At 32.4% G+C, this 20441-nt stretch overlaps 1 protein-coding gene across 3 annotated transcripts in view; it reads left to right on the forward strand.

Moving 5' to 3' along the window:
- The window catches only part of PGAP1 (post-GPI attachment to proteins inositol deacylase 1), a 68572-nt gene that overhangs the window by 39836 nt on the left and 8295 nt on the right, over positions 1–20441 (forward strand). Inside the window, exons 14-26 of one of the 3 annotated variants that reach the window (XM_010948690.3) lie at positions 1591–1666; positions 5719–5792; positions 5895–5946; positions 6446–6512; positions 6953–7061; positions 9100–9138; positions 11528–11621; positions 14284–14374; positions 15201–15398; positions 16361–16496; positions 17976–18026; positions 18497–18684; positions 19919–20023. In XM_010948690.3, the coding sequence (XP_010946992.2) occupies positions 1591–1666; positions 5719–5792; positions 5895–5946; positions 6446–6512; positions 6953–7061; positions 9100–9138; positions 11528–11621; positions 14284–14374; positions 15201–15398; positions 16361–16496; positions 17976–18026; positions 18497–18684; positions 19919–20023 (1280 nt within the window). Of the gene's footprint in view, positions 1–1590; positions 1667–5718; positions 5793–5894; positions 5947–6445; positions 6513–6952; positions 7062–9099; positions 9139–11527; positions 11622–14283; positions 14375–15200; positions 15399–16360; positions 16497–17975; positions 18027–18496; positions 18685–19918; positions 20024–20441 lie in introns of those variants that run through there. The other 2 variants (XM_045511974.2, XR_012507148.1) reach the window with 2 other exon arrangements.

Genomic DNA, 20441 nt, shown 5'->3' on the forward strand with positions numbered 1-20441 from the left:
CTTTTGCAAATAGCCAGTCTTAGCAGCCTAATAAATACTTAATATGTCTCAATGCTCTTTGGAAAGTAACACTGCTGACTCTAGTGTTTCACACCCAATCTCACAAAGATGGTAATTTAGGCCTTTCATAATTTCTACATGTCTGTTATAACTCATCATCAGAAAGATACATATATTTGAATGGGCAGTTTAAAAAATTTTTGAGTCCACTGATAGTAGAGTTTTCCAAATGTAATATGGAATTATCTACAATTTTTGATGACAGAAAACAAAATGGTTAAGTCCATTAGAAATGTACTTACCTTGGATGTCTCAGAGACAGACCGTTGCATTCTTTCTTTCTTAGGTAAGGGTTTATTCCATAAAGGAACAGCCAAATTTTCTAGCAGTAATAAAAATTATATTTTGAATACCTGTTCAAGGTGATTTAAAACTGCTTCCCTGTCTCAGGCAATGTCTCACCCAAAAAATACTTTGTAAAAATATAATGCATAATCCTGTTCAATATGTGATTACTTTAATCTCATAACAGCTGTTTTTTGTAATATCTGACAGTGTTCTTTGCCTTCTAAGTAAAGAGAGAAAAATAAAAGTGGAGTCCCTTAACAAGTTTTTTCTTTCATTCCTTCATGTGCATGTACTTTCTAATAGCATTTTCCCTCATCTGTTTTTCACTTTCAAAAACATTCAGAATTCCACCCAGGATGCAAAGTAACAGCTTTAACCACAGTCCAAGGTGTAGTTAATGGAAAAGCGTAGGATAGACCCCACTGGTTTTCTGCTTTCTGTAGACAGCTGACTACTTGCTAGTTACAGTTAGGCATCAGATTGCTTTCTTCCTCAGCTCCTATAGATCATCATGGAGATGATTTTAATGAAACTTCTTATTGCAGACAGCTGAGAACAAAGTTCCTTATGCTGCTATGGAAATGTTATTAGACAAGAAATGTCATTACAGAAATTATAATGATGCAGATGTCACATTTTAGGTTTACGCTTTTTGATAGAGCATTTCTTTTTCTTTATACGTAGTGAACCTTTTTCGCATTTACTATAATCACTGCTTAGCCTGAAATAATCTTATTTGAATAACATTAGCCATCTGTAGATGAATGGCAGTATGTCTCCAAAAGTTTTTTGTAGTCTAATCAGATAGTAATAAATATGGGATTAAAAAAGGTAACAAAATTACATTTCCTTTTGACTATGAAAATATTCAGAGATATATTTAAATTCCTAATTAATCTCGAGTTAACTTTAGCTCTTAATGCTTTGATCTATGCTTTATGGCCCCTCTTCTACAAACACCTAAAACTAACTATAAGAAAACTTTGCTGTACCTCTTTTGTTATAGAAATGACCCTGTAATAATTTATTAAATTAAGCTTGTTCACCAAATTTTCTTACCTTCGCATCTCTCCTTAGGAACTCATGCTACCAAAGTTTAGCCATAGTTAGAGTGTGATAGATAATACCTTCTCCAAAACTGAAGCTTATAGATCTTTATTTTCTACTCAAACATCAAGTGAAGATCTTTTACTATAAATTTAACTCTATTTTTTCCTAATAAATCAATATTTTATGTTCCAGTTTGTTGTAGATTGTGAATTCTTTAAAAAAGAGACAAGATCCATACAACTTCCTGTAACTCATCTTTTTTCCTTTGGTAAGTATTTTGATTTTGGAAATTTTAAGAATTGCTTTTAATTTTAGAGTGCTGATTTATTTTGCCAGTTAGTTGCAATAAAAGAGAGCCTTGTACATTATGTATCTCAAGTGTAGTTCTTAGAATAACCATATGATATGGCTCAGTGGTTTGATTCTTATTTAATACTGGGCCACCAGTCATCTTCTGAGAAGTGAACTTTAAAAGGAACTTACCTATGATCGTATACATTTGCAGGTAGTTGAGTGTGTATGTGTTCACATGAAATTATACTATGTATTGACCCTTATTATAAGAGGTTTATTATGAGATATAAATTGCTATCTGCCCTATGAAGGTTTTAGGATTTCTCTAAATACTTTTTCCCAATTTTTTTTTATTGTGGTAAAACACACGTAACTAAATATTCCTTTAAATTTTATTTTGAAATAATTTTAGACTTACAGAAAAATCACAGAAAGAGTATAGAGTTCCTTTGTATCTCTCATTTACCTTAACATGATTGTTGAAACTAACAAATTAGCACTGGTACAATATTGGTAACTAAACTACAGGCTTCATTTGGTTTTCATTGGTTTTTCCACCAGTGTTCTCCAGGTTTCCGTATTGCATTTAGTTGTCATATCTCCTCTGATCTTTGATAATTCCTCAGTCTTTCCTTGTCTTTCATGACTTTGACATCCTTAAATAGTACTGGTCAGTTATTTTGTAGAATATCCCTGTATTTGGCTTTGTCTAATGCTTTCTTATGATCATATTGAGGTTATACATTTTGGGCAAGAATATCAAGCAATGTGTACTTCTCAGTGTGTCATGTCCGAAAATACATGATGTCATGATGTCTAATTACTGGTGGTGGTTACCTTAATCACTTGGTTAGGTGGAATCTGCCAGGTTTCTCCACTGTAAAGTTACTGCTTTCCTTTTTATGATTAATAAATATCTTGAGAGAAATACTTTGAGGATGTGTAAGTATCCTGTTTTTCTTTAAAATAATCCACTAATTTTAGCATCCATTGATTTGTATAGTCTGAAGCAATTATTACTGGTGTTCTGTATTTATTGGAACTTTTCCTAAAGGAAAGTTGTCTCTTCTCCCCCATTTATTCCCTTATTCAGTTTTTATTTATGTTACTATGGACTCATGGATACTTATTTTTTGACTGGGTTATAATTCAGTACTTTTGTTACCTTTTTTTTCTTTTTTCTTTTTTTTTTTTTTTTTTTTTTTTTTTTTTTGCTTAAATTGCTCCAGCTTTGGACATAGGGAGTTCTTTTAGGTTGGCTCCTGTGCCCTTTTGGCATGACCTATTCTTTTACTATATTTTTTTAATATTCAGTTCATGAAAAGAATCTGTGTTACTTGAGAGAGGAAACTTCCTTTAAGATTTTTATCCATCTGCCACCTTTTTTTTTTTGATAGAAGAATACACAGAACAATACAGAAATGACAACTCTGAATCTCTCTCTATCTCATTAAAGATAGCAACCTCGTAAAATAAGAGGTCTACCCTCCCTAGCCCAAATTTTTATAGTTGTGACTCCATGTTTATACATACCATATGCAGTTCCATCTTCATAGAGGCAAAGATTTGGGCTTAATATTTCAACTGCAAGAGAGCCTAGTAGGCAGTTCTCCTTATTTTAATTTATGCTCAGCTGAACTGATTAATGCTGGGCTCCTAGACACAGTGGATGTAGGTGCTTCTGGAATATGTTAAACAATTAATTTTAAAGTTAACCTATTAAAAGAGAAATGGATCTTGACTTTTCCAGGTGACAAAATGAAATTTAAAAAAAAATTTTTTTATTGAGTTATAGTCAGTTTACAATGTTATGTCAGTTTCCAGTGTAGAGCACAATTTTTCAGTTATACATGAACATACATATATTCATTGTTGCATTCTTTTTCACTGTGAGCTCACAAGATCTTGTATATATTTCCTTGTGCTATACAGTATAATCTTGTTTATCTATTCTACATATGCCTGTCAGTATCTACAAATTTCGAACTCCCAGTCTGTCCCTTCCTACCCTCTTCCCTCCTGGCAACCACAAGTTTGTATTCTGTGTCTGTGAGTCTGTTTCTGTTTTGTATTTGTGTTCATTTGTCTTTTTCTTTCTTTCCCTTTCTTTCTTTCTTTCTTTCATTCTTTTTTTCTTTCTTTTTCTTTTTTAGATTCCACTTATGAGCGATCTCATATGGTATTTTTCTTTCTCTTTCTGGCTTACTTCACTTAGAATGACATTCTCCAGTAACATCCATGTTGCTGCAAATGGCGTTACGCTGTCGGTTCTTACAGCTGAATAGTATTCCATTGTATAAATATACCACATCTTCTTTATCCAGTCATCTGTTGATGGACATTTAGGCTGTTTCCATGTCTTGGCTATTGTAAATAGTGCTGCTATGAACATTGGGTGCAGGTGTCATTTTGAAGTAGGGTTCCTTCTGGATATATGCCCAGGAGCGGGATTCCTGGGTCATATGGTAAGTCTATTCCTAGTCTTTTGAGGAATCTCCATACTGTTTTCCACAGTGGCTGCACCAAACTGCATTCCCACCAGCAGTGTAGAAGGGTTCCCTTTTCTCCACAGCCTCTCCAGCATTTGTCATTTGTGGATTTTTGAATGATGGCCATTCTGACTGGCATGAGGTGATACCTCATTGTAGTTTTGATTTGTATTTCTCTGATAATTAGTGATATTGAGCATTTGACAAAAATGAAGTTTTTATCGTTGCTAAAAAATATTCTGCCGATATTATGTAACTGACCTCCTCCAATACTTTTGGTATCTCAGATTTAATAATAAATTAAGACTTTAACTGTTTCAAAAGTGAAAATATTCAGGGAAATTTATGATTTGATCATTGGTGAATGTCTCATATTTTAAATTACAACACAAATAAGTACTTGTGTTTTATTTGTTGATGTGTTTAAGCTTATGTTAAAACAATCTCCTAAACGGACCTATCAGCATTTTAATAATGAAGATGTTCTATCTAAAATCTTTAGGATGTGAGTCAGACTTTAAAAGTTTTTTAATTAGGTACAATGTTCAACTTCTAGTTTCCTGTTTGCCAATGTAGAAAGCAAAATTTTAAATTATTTCTTACCTCCTGTTAGATTCTTTTTAAAAATACCTATAAGTTAGACATCTTTCTTGTGAAAAATGAACACAATAAATGGTATTTTAAATTAGATTAAGTAGAATGTAAAGGTCACTTCATATTTACTAGTTTTTCTCCCATTGTTCATTTTGAGTTGCCTTAAATTCAGTGCTGTATTTTAAAATATTGGTTACTATAGGTAGTCATTAAAATGGTTTGTAGTTGAATGTCTAACTTAGCATTGTGTTTTAAAAAGTGATTTATTAATTGCAGATTTATGGTACACCTTGTATTTAGCAAATTTATTTACATGTTGATAAAATTTCTTAAGTCATTTTCTTAAATCCAGTTATTGATCTTATAAAATATTTATGATAATGCAGCATTATGAAAAAATAGTTATGTGTTTGAACTGGTACAAAATGTGCCTGACAGAATCTTACATCATATGGTATTTATTTTTTAACTGATAGAATGTCAGTGATATACTTCGTAAATATTTCAAACCATCTCTGTCTGTTACACAGTGGTGCTTTATCCTATTGTTTTCTCTTTTCAAAGAAGCATCTGAACACTTGCATATTCTTATCCAAAGGCATTTATATCCAAGTGGGTGTTTTTTTTTTAAGTTGATTAACATAATTTTAAAAAGAGATCAAGAAGAGATCAAGAATTTTGAAATTGGAAATAAGTAGTGATTTTTTAACACACACAAATGTGATTGAAAGTCGTTATAAATGTTATGTTTTGTACAGAATTTATTGAAGGAGGATCAGAATTTTAGGAGTTCACTCATCCATGCCAGAAGCGAGAACCTATAAACTTTTAATATTAAAAATATGTTGACGTTATTTAGACGTTGTGTAAGCAGTCAATACTTTTATACTTTTTAGAAAATTTATTTGGTATTCTAAGTAATACAGTACTTTTAATTCAACAGGATTATCTTCAAGGAAAGTGATATTAAATACGAGCGGCCTGTTTTATAATATAGAGCTTCTGAACTTTGGACAGGTAACTAATTATCTTGACAGTAACAAGGATTTGATTTTACTTAACTGTTTAATTAAACTTACAAACATTTTTTTTTTAATTTTTGTGGTCAAACTCTATTAGATATACCAGGCTTTTAAAATCAACGTGGTAAGCAAGTGCTCAGGAGTCAAAGGTAAGTGTATTTTCTGGAGAAATAATATTGTCATTTGAAGAATCATTAGGTCTTCTCGAATTTTTCTGTAATACTTATTTTTCCATATACTTTAAGTAAGTTAAAATTAAATACATGATAATAGAAAGCTGTTCATATTTCCAATGGATTTAACATAGACCTTTTCTTAACAGTAAGCATCTTCATCTATTTCAGTTTAAATATCCACATTTTAAAAATACTTCATATCTTCCTGTCTTACAATAGTAGTAACTGAGATTTAGCTGTTTAATGTTTTTCCAGTTTCTTAGTACTTCCCATATGCTTTAATATATTTTTTGTAAGTCTAATTAAACATTATTATTAAATAATTCTCCATAACTTCTCATTCTGTGTTATAACTCTCACTGATTATTTTCAATGAAATGGATAGTTATGTAAATAGTCAGGTATTATAGTAGCTTATATAACATTTAGTAACATAAAGTTGGTAATAAATATTTCATCTGTGTTTTCACAGAAGAAATTACTAGTATTTATAAACTTCATATTCCCTGGTCTTACGAAGATTCATTAACCATTGCACAGTAAGTATATGAAAGAATTTACCCTAAACTTTGGTGTTTTTGAATAATACATATTCTACTTAGTTCGTTTATTTGAATAGTAGTAAAATTTTAATGAAATTATTACAGTGCCTCTTAGTAAAATGTGGGTATCCTTTATGTAGGTAGCATTGTGCCCATAAGGTAAGATTGTAAGATAAAATACAGTATTCTTGTTTAAATGATCTAGAATTTAAACCTTACTTGCTTCATACATGAACTGCTTTTCACCCTCTCACCCAGCTCCTGTGTCCTACAAGGAGCATTCAGGCAGCCGTGCTACAACTGGAAAGTGTCAATCTATAATAACGTGTGTGTCATCTAGCTTCCTTACATTGTTTCATTGTGTTGTGCTGGGGATTGACTTAGCCATGGCTATTTCACAGCATTTTGTATTTGAGAAGTGATACTTACCTTTTCAGGGTTCCATCTACCACAGAAATTTCTGTAAAACTCCATATTGCTCAACCAGAAAATGACAGCCACGTAGCATTATTAAAAATGTACACGTCATCAGACTGTCAGTATGAGGTAAGTTGTATGTTTGCTTAGCTAAGATTTAATTATAGAGTAAACTGGAGATACATTTTTACATTTGCCTCAGATATATGGTGATGTGAAAGCCAATTAATGTAAGAAATAGATACTTAATGATACTTCAGCCTCCATTTTGCCTATTAGCACCACCTCGGTATTTCCTTAGCTGGACCATTGAAAGTATACATCTTAATAAGTAATAGAAAATAAGATAAAAATTGAGACTATAGATAAACCTAAATTTGGAAGCCCAAAGTCCAGAATCCTCCATAAGTTGAAGAACATCATGAAATCAGCTGACATGGCTTTACTGCAGTAGCTGACGTGTGTTATTTTCCAGCACTACTGGATAAGCTTAAGGGTCTTCTTTTCACTCATTATTTTAAGCTCTGTTAGTCATTAAAATGTGCAATTTAGTGCCTGTTGTGTTTGTTTTACAGGCACGGTAGATCTCTTTGCACTAAGAGAAGTAGACTCGAGAGTAACATTTTATTTGCATATGGATTCATGAACTAAAAGACCCCTCTCTGTATCAGAACATGCCAGCTTCTAAAGATTCCAGATTTAAGTGGTTTAAGTATACATTTCAGTGGTTGTTTTGGTTTATATAAAATATCTTATTTCTACTCGACTACTTTAAACTAATTTTAAATACTGGTTCTTTATTAGAACTAACTTTCTTAGGGTAAACTAGAATTGATAGCTCAAGTGAATAGAATCTGTCCTACAACCAAGCTTCAGTTTGAACTATGAGTTATTTTAGGTTTCACAGAAATTTATTAATGCTTTGATATCTTGCTTTCTGTTTCTAACATTGAAGGATTTTCAAGGCTGTAACGGTTTTCATCTTGCGCCTTCATGTTTCTAATACTATAGAGATAGTAAGAATTACGTTAGTAATTTGGCCCAAAATACTGCACACTCTCAAAATATCCATGTTTTTACAAATACTTTATATTTTCAAAAAAAGTCCATATTTTGGCAAAATATAGTCATGTTACAACTTCTGTATGAAAGATACATTTCCTTTTCTCAGACTTCCTGATATCCAAAGAGGTATATTTATGGCAGAAATAATTAATCACAAATTTCTTTTTAAAATATTGTCTTGGCTCAGATTTTACTAAATGTACTCTATTTGTTCCTGGTATTATATCATGTAAAACCTGTTTTTATGGAATTGACTCAGAAGTGGTTTAGCTTAACAATATTTAGTACCATACAATTACAGGTTTGAGATTTTAAAGTACGAGTTATACAGTAAGTTGATTAATTTGTGCTTAATTTTTCAGCAAACATATGTATAGGTTTTTTTTTTTTGTCACAATGGCAAACACCTATTTATTATACTAAATACAGCCTAAAATGTTAAGTAGATAATACAGATTCCAAGAAAATTACATTTCAGGTCCCCCAAAATGTCCTCCTGGTGCCTTAACAACTAAAACAATGCTTTCTATATTTTTAAAAATTTATAAACAAGCAACACTTGATATAAAATACATAAAATCCAAAATATAGACGTTTATTCAAAATTCTTTTTGAATTCCTAAGATGGCTATGAGCAGTTTGGTTTTACATGTTCATGGCTTAAAGGAATGTAAATACCACAATTCATGTGGATTTCTGCTTAGGAAGCCCACCAGCACAACACAGGGGTTTTGTGTTTCCATATCCTGTCCTGGCATTGCCTGTGCTACCCGTACCCAGCACGTCCATCCTGCCCGTTGCCCAGTCAATAAATTCCTTTCTCTCGTGTGATACGATAATAAGATATTCTGGTTAATTAAATATTCTAGTTGTCAAAGAATTAGATTGTAGGAAAATATACTAAACTGAATATATAAATTACATTTGATACAAATTGTATGTTCGTGGTTCAGAGAATTCTTTTAAGATCTTGATATCTTTAGGTGCATCATTATAAAAAAATTAATGATTATGCTTAGAGATATGCAGAGTGCTCAGTTTAATAAAATGTGAACTCGAGTTTAGGGAAAATAACATTTGTTTAATGATTGTTTCAAACTAGGTGACAGTTAAGACTTCCTTTTCACAAATACTTGGACAGGTAAGAGAGACTCTTTGTTGATTATTTATTGCTTTGTGAACAGATACTGTAAGGCAAGGGTTGCAACCTTTTTCTGTAAAGGGCCAGATAATAAATATTTTAGCAGACTGTGTATATGGTCTTTTCCTGCTGCTGCCACTACTGCTTCTTTCTTCTTGTTTTTCTTCTTTTTCCCACTTTAATAAAATCTGAAAACCATTCTCAGGACACAGGCTGTAGTTGGCCACCCTTGGCTTTAAGGTGCTGCTTTCATGTTGGATACTTTCTAGAAATGAGAGATGATTCCTGATTGTCAAGCAAATTAATATTTTTGGCTAAATGGATGTCATATTAAGATTTTATATTCCTCATATGCTACTAAAACTTATAGTCCAATAAAATCTGTAGTCTCTGTCATATAAATGACTATTTTCAAGGAACTCAATTTGTAAAAGGTAAAAGTAAATTATATTAAAAATAATGTTGAAATAGTTTAAGTTCACTTGGGGAGTATCTATGATTCATAGGCAAATAATGTTACAAAAATAATTTTCATAGACCTACTATGTTACAATCTGGACATAAATAGATATTGACTAATAAGAGAAATAATTTTAAAATTCACTAAAAATTTTGTTGCCTTTTATTACATTCACTTTTATTTTTTTTTTGGTCTGTTATGTTTTATAATCTAGACATAACAGGATTTTTAAGTCATTTAATTCTATAATTATGATGAAACTCACAAGTTAAAATTAAATCAAAAATTTTATATGCATTATCTCATTTAATCCTCACAACAACCTGGTGAGAAATAGATTGTTATTATCATTAAATTTGTGAACATTAGAAAATTCTAAGTTAATTTGTAAACTTAGATTATGGAGGCCCATGGAGGCCAGATTATAATTGACTTCTGTATCTATGGCCAGTATAATACTTAATACTCATAACAATGACAATATTAAAGAGAAATTCTGTGTTCAGCATGCTCTGTGTAGGACCTCTTACAAGATTTCTAAAGACCGTGAAGGGTATTAAAGGTTAATAATAACAGTAAATATTTTCTGATCACCTGCTTGTGCCAGTTACTGCTGTAAATGCTTTACAAAAATGGACACACTTAAGCCTTAAGCTTCCTGTGAGATAAGTGCTGTTTGTCTCCATTTTAGTGATAAAGGCCTAGGGAGGGGGGTAAAGTAACTTGTCCAAGGGCAAAGAGCTAGTGAGAGGCATAGCCTGAACCCTGGCTCTGAGCCTGTTAGGCCACTTAACTCTTCTGATGCTCTGTGCTGTGTATTTCCTAGCATGTCATTAGCAAGCAGTACCATTCAGTAATAGGTAGAAAATAACTTTTTCCTTTTACTCAGCTCTTCTCTCCCTCCACTCAAAGCTACAAAATATAAATCATGAGTACGAGCTTTTTTGTCTTTCACCTCAGTTCTAATCTGGAAATCCAGAGGAGCTTCATGGAGACCTTAAACTTGCTGAAATCTTACATAACATTTTGTGTAAGCATGTGTTTCCATAGCTTTCATCAGATTGACAGAGGAGTCTGTACATTTTCTAAAACATTCTGTGGATCGGAGAACATGCTTTAAAGTAATTTCCTTTTTAATTACTTTAAACATTAAAACAAGAACTTAACACTATGTTTTTGTTGTATGTATGTTTTTTACAGAGATTGGATCAGCTGATAGAATGACTTGAGGTGCTAATACATAATGGTCATAAATGTAGGGTCTGAGTTAAGTCCCATTTTACAGGATTTCCAAAGACAGTGAAGGACATAAAAGCCTAATAACAGCAGCTGATATATTCGATAGCTTATCACGTTCGAGTTTAATATTCTAAATGCTTTACACAAATGAACATGTTTAATCCTTAAAACCATCTATAAGGTAAGTACTATTATTGTCCCTGTTTTACTCATGAGAACAAAGAGAGGTAACAAGTAACTAACTTGCTTGTCTATTATGATTTTAATTGTGCAAGTTACTTGGGCTCCCTGTGCCTGAATTTCTCTGTAAAATAGGGATAAGAACTTCATGAAAGGATATTTGGGAGGAGAACGTGAGATAATGCATATAAGATGTTTAGTGTCATACCTGGAACATACTAAATGCTCAAAAATGCACCTTGTAAAAGAATTTGTAGCATATGCTACACAATTATATATTGTCTGTAATATTATGCCTTTGATGAAAAATTCAGATAACATGATTCTAATAGGCCATATATTCTTAGCATTTATTTTACTTAGAATTTTGATACCCATTACTGGAGATGTCTTTGTGGCTAGTCAGGAAATGCATGAAGTGAAGAACAACATTTTTATTTCACGTGGAAGTACATTTATTTCATGAAAATGAATATTCAGAAGTTGCCCGTTGATGTGCCTGTTTTCTAGGTAGTCAGGTTTCACGGTGGAGCGCTTCCTGCTTACGTTATATCTAGTATCCTTCTTGCTTATGGAGGACAGCTGTACTCTCTTTTCTCAGCAGGTAAGAATGTTCCTGTTCCTCCCTCCCTCCCTTCCTTCCTTCCTTCCTCAGTGCTTCATTACTACTTCTTTATCCTACATCTGGCTGATAAAGACACGTCAATTTCTTGAAAATTCCCGACCCTTCTCTCTCAAGTTTACAGGGATTTGAGATCCTCAAAGTTTTAAGAAATTCCCAAGAAAATTCCTTACTTGTTTTCTCCATTTTATACCCTTGTAAAGTTTCTTCCCTCTGTGCTGAGGCTCTCTTAAGGGATAGAAGCTTGTTGGGGATCTTGTTGTCCACGCCATTCTACTCCCAGTGCCTAACATAGGCCAAGCACAGAGTAGGTGTTCAGTGTAATATTTGGGCTCTATCAGCTGCATCATTTAGGTACACTGAACGATCAAGAATTTACACAGAGGGGCTGTTTCAAAGGTATGTGTAGGGTTAAGGGAAACCAGGAAGAAACGAAGTACCAGATTAGCAGCAGAGCCATCTAGTCCTCCTAGGTGATAGGGTAAGGGAGGGAGCAAACCTTAAGAGCTGTAGGAGAGGGCAGCAGTACTGCAGCTGAGCCTTGGGTCCAGGAATGCTACAGCTACTGTCAGCCTGTGGCTCAGCAGGGAGAAGGCAGGGAGATAAACACACTAACTTGATTTCCTCTTGTCCTCTATCTGCCATTGCCTCTCACTCACTGAACCCAACCAGAAGCCAGTCCATAAGTCAGCCTCCCAGAATTCAGAGCAAAGTAAAGGGTAGAGAATGGATCTGGAGAAGAAAATGGAGACTATGTTGTACATTGGACAAAGCCCTCTCTAGAGTGTAGCAGTTAGAACAGCGAGCCTCACACGCTTGCTGGGCTTGGCAAGAGGAGACAACAGATAGGAAAAGAGAGTGGGCCAAAGCAGGTAAAAGCAGTCCAGAAATCCCCTCTACCATTCCCATCTTGTCAAATCCTTCCACAGTTCCTCATTTCCTTTCAATGACTTTCTGCAGTTTAAGTCTGCCTTTAGTGTTCATTTTAACCTGATTTAACCTATATTCCAGGAAGAAGGAAGCAACATTCAGTGTGAACTGCTCAGATCCAATCTTTTAAAAGATTATTCTGACAATATGACATCAACTATACTTGAATATAATTTTTTTCCAAGTTTGAAAGATGCCTCATTCTTCTTAGTTTCAAGTGACAATAGATTTTCAGACATTTAGGATTTATGTCTAGATAGTCCACAGAAACCACAGGGATGTATGATATTGGTTAATCTAGAGGATTTAAGTATGGGATTGTGTCTCAAATTTATTAAAGAATTGGTTCTGTGCTACTCAGCCATAAAAAACGACAACGTAACGCCATTTGCAGCAACATGGATGTTCCTGGAGAATGTAATTCTAAGTAAAGTAAGCCAGAAAGAGAAAGAAAAATATCATATGTGGAATCTAAAAAAAAAAGCATAAATACAAAAAGAAACAGACTCATAGAATACAAACTTGTGGTTGCCAAGGGAGGTGGGGTGGGAAGGGACAGACTGGGAGCTCAAGATCTGTAAATATTGGCAGGCATATGCAGAATAATAAACAAGATTATACTGTATAGCACAAGGAAATATATGCAAGATCTTGTGGTAGCTCACAGCGAAAAAAATATGACAATGAATATATGTATGTTCATGTATAACTGAAAAATTGTGCTCTACACTGGAATTTGACACATTGTAAAACGACTGTAACTCAATTTAAAAAGTTAAAAAAAAAATTGGTTCTGAACCAAAGGTGCTTATCAGAAGTCACTTGTATTGTAAATCGTGCTCACTAGAATGGCTATAATAAAAAAAGATAGATGATAACAAGTGTTAATGAGGACATGGGGAAATTGGAACCTTAGTCAGCTGGTAATAGGAATGTAAAATGGCATAGCTCCTTTGGAAAGCAGTCTGGGTGTAGACCCAAGAGAAATGAAAACATACATCCACACTAAACTTACACATTGATGTTCAGAGGGGCACGATTCATAATAGCCAGAAGTAGAAAAGACCAAAATGTCCATTAACTGATAAATGAATAAATGTGCTGATATATGCTACAGCAGATGCATCTTGGAAGTATGCCAAGTAAAAAGAGCCAGTCACAAAGGCCCACATATTATACAGTTCCTTTTTTATGAAATGTTCAGAGCAAGTCTACAGAGACAGAAAGTAGATTAATGGTTGCTTAGGAATGGGGAGGCATTGGAGGTGACAATTAAGAGGAACAGTTTCTTTTGGGAGTAATGAAAATGTTTTAAGACTGAATTGTGGTGGTTAATGCACACTTTGTGAATATATTAAAAACCACCGAATTCCATACACTTTAAGTGGGTGAATTTTTAGATAGGAGAATTATATCTCAGTAAAACTGTTTTTTACAGAATAACCCATGGAGCTTTGTAAAAGTACAGATGATGAAACTTCAGCCTTGGCTTCCTGAATTTGTTTCACAAATGGTTGAATGTGTACTCTTGTATGAGAACCACTGAATTAGAATAATTTTTAATCTTTTGAGAGGAGTCTCTGTGATATAATGAAGATCCTTGCTTTCTGTCTGACATGAAATATGTTGCTCTTACAAACAATGCAGGATATAACATGTCTTGTACTTAATTACTGTGAATTCTCTATTACATGTAATTTTTTTAAATCACTAGGTCATTGCTTAGAATATGCTACTATGTTGGATAAAGAAGCCAAACCATACAAAGTTGATCCTTTTGTAATTATGACTAAGTTTCTGTTGGGGTAAGTTTTATTATCTATGATAATGATTTTAATTTTGTTTTATATGTAAAATATTATTTTTGGCTTCAATATGGAATATAAATTTTCAGATGAATATGGCAATAAACTTGTTTTACTAAATGAAATTGTTCTCTTAGGCAAAAGCCTAATAGGAATATCAGCATTTACTTCAGGAGTTTAACCATGTTAAAAGTAACTACTGAACTTACTTATCAGTCTAAACTTATGCTGTCATTATACCAGTTAAATACCTTTAACATTTGCAAAGGAATGTATGTGGTCCATGATCTTTGGGTATCCCGGATTTATGGACACAAAACGTCATAGGATATAGATGAAACAGTGCCTCAGAACACTTTTTCTTACTTTCCATACAAAGTATATTTTAGATCTCTCTACCCTACTTAACGTTGCATTCTTAATTTATTGTTTTTTGGGTGGTTTTTTTGTTTGGTTTGGTTTTTTGGGGTTTTTTTGGTTAAGAGACATTATTTAGATGTCTTTCCCTCTGTCTACAACTAGCTATTGGCTTTCTAACTTAAAAAAAGGCCACTTATTACTTCATTACAAGGGTCAATAGAGAGTGGTAAAGCTTCATTGAGACTTAGGACTCAGATCCTTGAAGATCAGCAGACTCACTTGTTCCCTACAAGGAACTGAAGTTTCTTTTTTTAGTATAATTATAAATTAAATATCATGGGACTTTAGGGGCTCTAATGATTGAATGGTCAAACACCTCAAATAATAAATCCTTGAATGACAATTGTTGGGTTTTTTTGCTTTTATTGTATTGTTTGCTTTTTTTTATGTTTTCTTTTATCCACAGATATAAATGGTTTAAAGAATTATGGGATATGCTATTGTTACCAGAATTAGATGCCATCGTTTTAACTAGTCAGAGTATGTGTTTCCCCCTTGTGTCCTTGATTCTCTTTCTGTTTGGAACATGTACTGCCTACTGGGGTGGCCTTCTCTCTTCTACATCTGTGAGACTCCTTTCTTCATTGTGGCTAGCTTTGAAAAGGTAAAGGATGAATGACTAAAAGCTTTCTTATTGCTCTTAAGTAAGGAAAAAATGTAATCTGATAGGGAACCTTAAAATTTAATTTGCTTTCACTGTAATTAAACTATAATTTCTAAGGGAAAATGTATACCTAGCAAAACACGGGATTAGTGCTCAAAGTTATGTTTCTGTCATAGATGATCATTTATTTCAAGTTAAATGCTACATTTGATTTTGACCTTAGTGCTCAAGAGTTAATCCAAAAGGCCTGACAGATTACACAAGTGTTTTTAAATTTCACTCTTGTAACTCTTTCCAAGGAGAAAGTGTTTCTCTGGCAATGCTTTTATATGCTGATTTTCAATCAGACCAGAGGGCAAGAGACTCCAATCAAGGATCAGATTAGATGAAATATGTAAGAGCTCCAAAAAAAACATTGCCTAGAGTTTTATCATAGGTGCAAAGACACAGTTTGAAGTTACTGGTAGGCTTTTCTGGTAAACCAGTGATCTAGTTTCCTTTACCTCTCCTCGCCACACACGTTACATAACTTACTGTCACAGAGGGGACTGTGGTGTGATGCTGCTTCCTCTACCCTTCTGAAGTGCTTCTGGCATTAACACCATCACATTGTTGAGTGACCTCGAGACTTTAAGAAATAGAGAAACGGTTCCTTTCCTATCAAGATCAGGAATGTATGACATGGGGACCTATAATTACTGATTATCTTTAACAGTGTTGTTTCTTCCTTTGTACAATCACCCATAGTGTATCTAAATGAGAGAGGAGCTATCACAGTGTATTATAAAATTTACAAATATGTGTCTCCCCTCACCTTTATTTTAAAAAATCTTATTGTTTATCTTATAGTAATACTTGCATATTAATAAGAAAGACTGGCAGAGCACTGTATTGTTTTCTTCTTATATGTAATTATAAATAATTGTCAAATGCTTTTGAAAGCTTTACTTTTGTTATTCCAGGCCTTCTGAACTTCCTAAAGATATCAAGATAATATCACCAGACTTGCCCATTTTGACAGTTGTTCTAATCATAGTTAGTTGGACAACTTGTGGAGCATTTGCCATACTTCTTACTTATCTTTACTATGTGTGTAAGGTATGTCAAATCAATAATGGCAGATAGGCTGAGCTTTGTATCAGGCAGGCATAGGTGTTAAAATTTTTTGTGATTGCTGCTACAGTAACCTGTTATATAACAAGTTTAAGTGTAAAGGTGTTTTAACATCTTAACTATTTCAAATATATATAGTTACCTGAAGAACTGAAGTTATTAATCTGAGTTGGGTTTCTTAGTTAAAGGGAAGGGAGGAGATATAATCTGTTTCAGGTTGCTTCATGCTCTGGCAGGTAATGTTAACTTTTTAAAAAACGTTTTACTAGAACAGTTTTTATTCACATCTGCCTTTGAACATGGATAATAGACAAAACAAAAAGTTATGTCAGTGGGATCAAGCTGTCAGTCATGTTGAGATGATGTAGAATGCTGCAAATTTGCTGAAGAATCACAAGACAGTGATAAAAATAATTAAGCTGATAATTTCACTGAGGAAATGAAAAACACTTCCAAAGAAGGCGGACAGTTTTGTCAGAAGTTCTAGGTTATACAGCTGCCATTCTCCGCATTAATTTTACGTAGAGGCAGTTGATACCAGAAGAGATAATCTTTTCCTTTTTTTTTTTTTTAAACTGTCTCTTTTTTTACCATTTGGTCTTTCTTTTTTTTAATTGAAATATAATTGATTTACAATGTTGTGTTAATTTCTAGTGTACAGCATAGTGATTCATTTATATTCCTTTTCATGTTCTTTTTTGTTATAGGCCATTACAAGGTATTTAATACAGTTTCCTGTGCTATACAGTAGGACTTTGTTTATATTTTTTCCTTTTTTAACAAAGGTTTGTTTACACCTGCATTTAACACTAATACATACACATTATAGATTACTTCAGTTTTCAAAAGAAAAATAAGTCCATCAGATAAAAACTACTTAGATCTACTTTGATTTATAAATATAACTTGATTTATAAATATTATATTTTTAGTTTTTTTAAATGGGTATTTCAGACAATTGGTACAATCAGCAAGACTTTCTCAAATACTTAAGAAAATCTAATAAATGTATAGACTTTCTCAGGTTCTTACAAACATTTTACCACCTTATATAACTGAGTTCAGATTTTCAAAGATTTAGAATATATAAAACATGTTAAACTCTTTATATTATGCTGAATATAATCAAATTTTTGACTCACATGACACTTTAAGTTGCATTAGCAAGGCACCATGCAAACATAGGCTTACACAATGTAGAAGGTATATAGCATTATATCCGGCCCCAGTGTACTCTGGAAGTATGCATTATTTTTGTTTCTGTTTTGTAATCCATGATAGCAAGCACATGTAGTTATTATATACCTTTTCTAAAAGGATGTGTTTAAATGAATGTTTATTTACCAAAAAAAAATTGTTTGTTTTTTTTTAAATTGCAAATTACAGTGCTTCTCAATTTCAATAAAAATGATTATTCTTTTGTTCCAAAATAAAAGTAAAATTAAGGTCATTTCTTTTTCATAGGTTGTTCACTTGCAAGCCAGCCTAACAACTTTTAAAAATAGCCAGACTGTGGTAAGTTTTATTTTCAAAACTGTACATCACTGTAGTATGAAAGAACATGGGGAAAATATAAAAGTTTGGACATTTTTTAAATAAAAGGTTAGGATTTTATAGTGTTTAAAAGGTATTGTGAATTTAAATAACTTTAAGAAAAGTGAACCCAATGAATATTAAAATAGATTAAGTTTAACTTGATCTTTGTCAGTACTTATTTTTGTTATTACAAATTAGCTTTTAAATTTTATTTTAAGTGATTAGAGTATACTCAGTAGTGGAAATAGCAAATCAAAGGAATAAAAGTTTTATAACTGATAATGGCTTTAAAGTACTTTTAAACAAGATAATTTCAGTATTTTACATCAATTTGGTAATGGAAAAATGTATTTATTTAGCTGTTAGGTGTAACTGAGTATGATTCTAAAAAAAAAAATAGTCTTTAATTTTGCTTACTATCTTGCTATTTTTACTTTATTGCTTTATAGAATCCCAAACACTCTAGAAGAAGTGAAAAAAAGTCCAATCACCACAAAGACTCCACAGCACATCCTCTTCGTTTATCTGCCAGTGATGCTGAAGACAGTCTTCGCATGCACAGCACTGTGATTAACTTATTAACATGGACTGTGTTACTCAGCATGCCATCTTTAATTTACTGGTTAAAGAACCTTAGGTGTGTTTTATTTATATAATTATACTTTATTTAGTTCAAACAATAACTGTAAGTAGAGACTTCCTAGATTCCTAATCATTCATAAACCTTTCTCAAGAACAAGGCGCTGTCACCTGAAATTTATTTTCAGCATCTTCATATTTCTTCTGTTCTATGAGAATACAAACTCTCTCAAAACCTGCCCCCAAAATAAGGAATTGTATTTTATTCAATTTACCTTTAACCATCTTTGAGTCTAGAAATAATGTGAAAAGGTATTCACAATGATAGTGCTTTATGCATTTTTCAATTCATGATCAGTTTTATTTTTTCTTAAATTTGGGGGGAAGAAAAATGCTTACATTCAAAATATTAGAAATAAGGAAGTGTGTCCTGTTCTAATGTGTCCTATACATTGAACGAAAATAAATAATCAGCTGTTTTACTACTGAAAACTCTCATTTGCTTTGCTACCTGGTAAGTGTACTAGGTTAAATGAGAACCTAAAAATGTCCTCCAAGATTATTTCTAGAATATTTAGTTATTGGTTAATTGTTTTTTTAAAAAGCCACCTCATCTAGTTAATAGTTAACCCCTGCTCAATGTAGTTTTTAGAAATGATGTAAAACTTTCTGATTATCTAAATATTGAAATTTTTTTTGAACAGTCGACAAAAATCAAAACAAGTTCAATAAATTAAATCACAGGTTACTAGATGTTAATATCCTTCCTTTGTCCCTTATTTTAATCACAGTCCAGATTTTTGTTCACAGATTTGGGAGAAAATTACTTGAGGCACAAATTTATGATTCTGAAAGGCTGTAGCTATCTCACTGTTAATGCAAGAATTAAGAATTTGGATTTTAAAAAGATAAGGGACAATTACTTTGTGTAAACCTTCATCTTTTTCGTCTTTTTAAAATAGACCAGCCTAAATATATTTTAAATAATCTGTTTTATAAATATATTATTTATAAATGACTCTTTAGGTGTATACCTATTATAAAAAGAAAGTGCTTTCATATTGGATATTTTTATTTCCTTTAGCTCCTGAACATAATGCTCCATATAAAACCTAGAGAATAAAGATGATGTAGAGCAAAATTTATTTATCAAGGATTTCTTGAGCTGTTGAGAGCTCTCTTATATCCATATTGCTACTGGAATGTTTGAAATTTATTTGATTTAACTGATAATTTTAAATGATTGGGTATGCTTTGTTGATTTATGTGTTATTTTTTTCTTTTTGACATAGGTATTACTTTAAACTTAGTCCTGATCCATGCAAACCTTTGGCATTTATCCTTATTCCAACTATGGCACTTCTTGGAAATACTTACACTGTTTCAATAAAATCAAGGTATAATATTTTGAACTTTTTCTCACATCTATGCCTAGTTTTTATCATTCTTTTATACCTGAAACATGCTCTTTGTTCCTAATTACTTGGACTGTTCCTAAAGGTAAAGCCATAACAGTAATTATAGTTCATATGCAAATATAGTTTATGTGTACATATATTTGTTTTCTTAATTATGAGTTTTATTTGTTAGGATTTAATATTTTTTTAAGTTAACCCTTAAAAGATATGATATCTAAAGGTTGTTTCCCAAAGCTACAGGAGTGGAAGTGGGTAGTAATATAGGTGAAGTAATATTGGCCATGACTTGACAATTTTTAAAGCTGGGTAATGGGTACATATGAGGTTTATTACACTATTAATGTACTTATGTTTTTAATTTTTCATAATAAAACTTTACTTTTCATTGACTGGTTAT

This window comes from Camelus bactrianus, chromosome 5 (genome assembly GCF_048773025.1).
Source record: "Camelus bactrianus isolate YW-2024 breed Bactrian camel chromosome 5, ASM4877302v1, whole genome shotgun sequence".
In the NCBI taxonomy this organism is placed as follows: domain Eukaryota; kingdom Metazoa; phylum Chordata; class Mammalia; order Artiodactyla; family Camelidae; genus Camelus; species Camelus bactrianus.